The 4630-nt window shown below is 39.7% G+C and overlaps 1 protein-coding gene across 1 annotated transcript in view; it reads left to right on the forward strand.

Annotated features, from left to right (window-relative positions):
* Positions 1-4339, forward strand: part of LOC106526124 (protein NLRC3) — a gene marked incomplete at its 5' end in the record, with an annotated part of 25175 nt that extends 20836 nt beyond the window's left edge. Inside the window, 2 exon segments of the mRNA XM_014020610.1 lie at positions 2616-2662; positions 2806-4339. Coding sequence (XP_013876064.1) covers positions 2616-2662; positions 2806-3335 — 577 coding nt within the window.
* Between the last annotated feature and the right edge of the window lie 291 nt (positions 4340-4630).

The following is a 4630-nucleotide window of genomic DNA, read 5'->3' on the forward strand; positions in this document are numbered from 1 at the left end:
AGCCATGTGATGTGAGTATCAGTCACATGGAGGCAGTGCTTAAAAGCCTGAATTTTGCCTGAAACTCTCAGACTGAAGAAGTCTCTTGGAGGAGCGACGAAACGTTTCATTAGAGAAGAACCCGTCCAGAAGACCTATACAATTTTTTTCTTTTTTTTAAATCAATGATTAAATATTCTTTAATCTTATTAATGAATKAATTAAGCCTAAACATTTCTAACCTTGTGCAGTCTTCTGTCAGCCTAAAGTAAAAAGGACGTCGAGTAAAAACACTCATCTCCTCAATTATTTCTAAAAATATTAAAACTACGAGCTGCATTTCTGGCTCCATTCGGAAACATATCATGTACTTCACGTATCAACGTATCACTATGGTAACGGCGCAGCACGTGGCCATGTAAACATACGTCATCCATAGGCTAGACCCGTCCGATATCACAGCAGTTTCTGCAGCTGACAAGAGCAGCCAAGAGGCCCACGTCGAGTACTGCCCGACGTAGAGCGGTCCACGTCGGATGCAACCCCTGGATTGAGACACAGCCTACAGGAGTCTGGGGTGGTGAACCGGCAGTGACCCAGAAGTGACTCAACACGAAAAAGTTCATGAGTAAAATGGAAATTTACACATCAATAACTCTAAATTATTTATTTTACTTATCACAAAACATTTATATGTTTTTTCCGAAACATTTATAACGTTTTATTTAGTTATTTTATTTATTTGAAAAAAATTTTTGTGTACAAAAAACTAGTGGTGGGGTGGCGCTCTAGCGCCCCCAATTGACCAGCCGCCACTGCTCGGGACAAAAATAGAGCTGAAAGCGAGCCGCATTAGCTCACAGCTCCTGGGTGATGAAACTCATCAAACTCAGAACGTCTCTGAATTATTTAGTGAATTAATTCTGAATTAATTATCTGGTGAGTGTGACATGCTCTTGCTCTCAGTAAATAAAACAAAGCCACTTTCTTTATTTCATCCATCATTTCACATACTCTCTAAGCGCTTGATCTGCGTGATGCGCATCAAGAGCAGTTTTGACAAGCGTCTGACATCAAAGTACACAATCATCCAACTTGAAGCATGGACACGTTTTTGATGCTCACTACATCTACACGTTTTGATGCGGTTCTTTTGAGAAGAATACAGTAAACAAGGCTGACATTTTTCCATTTACCATGTTTGCATGAATCACCAAGTTCACACAGATCATTAAAAATAAAGTTTAACAGAGACACACATAGCTGAACAGAACAACCTCTCTCCCTCTCTCACACACACACACCTTAACACTGACATTGTTTTGTGTGTGTGTGTGTGTGTGGGGTGGGGGGAGCCAAGAACATTAGGTAGTAAAAATAAATAGATTGAAAGACAAAAAAAATCTGTTTGATCATAAAATAAAAACTTAAAAAGGAAGTTGTATTGAGTGACAATTCTTGTTCATGCACACTTCAGTAGTTCATAATTTCCGACTGCATGAGTTGTATTCATTCAGGCACTTAAACGATTTACAGAACAAGCTTTTTTTAAACTCAGAACATGAATTATTTTTTAACTTTTGTGATTAAAAACATTGATTTGAATCTCATTTTCGAAGCTGTTCTGTAAGTAACATTCAAACAAATAATGCATTTAGCAACTTCTGATCAATCCATATCATTTTCAGACTTAAAACAATGAACAGATGTAATCCCTGCCAACTTCTGGTAAAACKACACCTACTTCCGGTTTAGGCCCCGCCCACTCCGAGTACAGAAACAGATAATTTAGATGGTTGAACAGATACAGATACAGATAGTGCTGTACTCGCTCATCCCTACAGCTCGCAGATCCTGGAGTGCTGAAAGTAACCGAACAAACTGCCTCTAAATCAACTGGTGAATTAATTATCTGCTGTGCGCAACGTTCGCTTGCTCTTTAGTAAATAAAGCAAAGCCATTTTCTTTATTTTATCTTTATTTCATCCGCCGAAACACAGTCCAGAAAAAAAACCAAGACGCTCCTCCCTCTTCAGATGCGTGTCTAGTCTGTGTCCCGGTCTGAACATAATGAGTCCAACTGGTGGCGTTGGGCACTTTTTGCTGCTCAAAACACATTTGGTGTGAACGTAMCATTAGTCTTTTCTTSATAAACGTGTGAGCTTGGCCCATTTCGTGCATATGTGACCATTTCTAACCAAGAAATTATCTATTATGTATGTCTCACACTCAATGCACGAGAATTGGCAGCTCTGCTTAAGTACTGACACTGTTTGACACAAACATTACTTTCACATTTTTGTGGAATCTCAGTTATGCAGGACATGAAAATTGAAAGCAAACAGACAAAGCAACTGGATTTCTGTTCTGTAGTTGAAGATGTGAAGTTACAAGATTTAATTAATCTTGCGTGGCTGTGGGGAGTCGTCCTGCGACAGGCGGGTTGCCGGTTCAACCCCCCGTCCCAGGGCAGCTGTTGCTACAATGTAGCTTACCATCATCTGTGTGTGAATGTGTGTAATGGGAGCATGACTGTAGTGCSAAGCCCTGTGGAGTCTGATGGGACTTGATAAAGCGCTATATAAGTTCAGGGCATTTACCTGTCTAAATATTGGACCGCTCCTTTCCMCTTTCAGGCTGAAGCCTGCTGGAGTCTCATGTCCAACATCAGACCTGGGAAACTGTAAGTGTGGTTTTTTTTTATTTGATTCATGACAACAAAGCAGCAACATTCAACCTTCTTCAAACTGTCACAACAAAATGTCAAGAAATTATTAGATGTTGGATCAATAACGGCAGCTGGATTGTGTTTGTTCTCRRCATCAGATTCCTGTCAGCTCACAATTGACACAAGCACAGTGAGCAGAAAACTGAAARTGTCTGACAACAACAGGAAGGTGATACGTGTGTTGAGAGAGCAACCATACTTAGATCATCCTGACAGATTTGATTTTCCTCAGTTTCTGTGTAGAACTGGTCTGACTGGTCGCTGCTACTGGGAGGTCGAGTGGCGAGGAAGAGTTGATATATCAGTGAGTTACAGAGGAATCAGAAGAAGAGGAGGCAGTGATGACTGTCTATTTGGTTGTAATGATCAGTCCTGGAAACTGGAGTGCTCTGAAGACGGCTACGTTGCCTGTCACAACAACAGGAAAACCCACATCCCTTCCTCGTCCTCCTGTGCTTCCAGCAGAGTAGCTGTCGAACTGAATTATCCTGCTGGCATTTTGTCCTTCTACGAAATCTCTGGCTCACAGATCCACCTCCACACCTACAACACCACATTCACTCAAACTCCTTATCCTGGATTTGGAGTCTGGTTTGGTTCAGTTAGTTTATTAAAGTTTTGTTGCTGAGTTTGATGTTTGAGGTCTCCTCCTGTCACAGAATCCCTCTCACAGGTTTTTGGATTCATGGATTCAATCTGTTTCTTGTTTAAATTCTTCTAAATGACTCCATGGAAACTTCTTCCTTTTCCGGTCCTTTAAAGATGGAAGCTGGGTTTCATCCAGGTTCCAAATGTTGAAGTGAAGTGATCAGGATGTTGTGTTGCATCCTGGCAGCTGCAGTTAGTTTTCTGTGCTTGTGAAAACTGTGAGGTAAGAGAGGAATCACTGAGCTGGCAATCAGACAAGATTAATTTACAAACTGTGGCCCCAATTAAAAATCAGGCAACTTAAATTTATATCTCAGCCTTAGTTAAATGAGGCCAACCGTGTAGCCAGAAGGCAATGCAGAAAATTGGAGCACAAATTGAAAAATGACAAACGACATGTTTCTTTTATTAAGTTAAAAACGTGTTAGGAATTTTATGTTAAAATTCACTGTAAAATCAGAGAAAAAAAAACATTTTCCCCAAATTATTGCATCAAACTTTCATAATTCCTGTGTTTTTTTAAAGCCATTAATTGTATTTTAAACATGCCTTATCCTCATTCTACAGTTGACCCATCTGTCTTTGTCCCTTGCTAAGTTGTCTTCGTTAATTTTAAACCCGTTTCTCTTATATTTTTAAGGACATGTTGGTCATAGAAATCCAACAGATTTTCCTGCTGACCCCTGCATCCTTTTTTAAAGAAGTTTGAACCTCTGTTGTAACATCTATTTTTGCTATCATGAATATAATGATTGTGGTCCCAAAGTGGATTTACAACTGCATGTTTAAAAACAAAATAAAAAAACCTGGACTTGACCCTTAGTTTGTTTGAATTTCAGACCAATCTTAAAACTTTAAACCATTTTAAATTCTTGGAAACAATAGTTTTTAAGATTCGAGATTCAAAGTGTTTATTGTCAAATACACTGATGAAAACATGTTTCCCTGAGCAATGAAATTCTTACTTTGCGGACCATTCTGAATGCCAGGAGTACACCACAWGAAAAAGAATAAACAAAGTGTATTTTACCCCCACTGTGAAGGGATAACTCCGCCCCAAGGCAAAATTTAAAAATGCCTACAGTGGACATTACAGGAGAGAGGAGGGGGGCTGTGGGGGAGGAGGGGGGGAGTTGAGCGAGGAGGTGTGGCAAGGATGAGAGAACGTGGCAGCTAGCTTATTTTGACAAGCTAACATTTCTGATCGTTCTAAACAAATTATGTTTTGTAAAAAGTAAAGTTTCATGACACACACAATGGGCCTCATGCAAGAAC

This window comes from Austrofundulus limnaeus, unplaced genomic scaffold (genome assembly GCF_001266775.1).
Source record: "Austrofundulus limnaeus strain Quisiro unplaced genomic scaffold, Austrofundulus_limnaeus-1.0 Scaffold260, whole genome shotgun sequence".
NCBI classification, from domain to species: domain Eukaryota; kingdom Metazoa; phylum Chordata; class Actinopteri; order Cyprinodontiformes; family Rivulidae; genus Austrofundulus; species Austrofundulus limnaeus.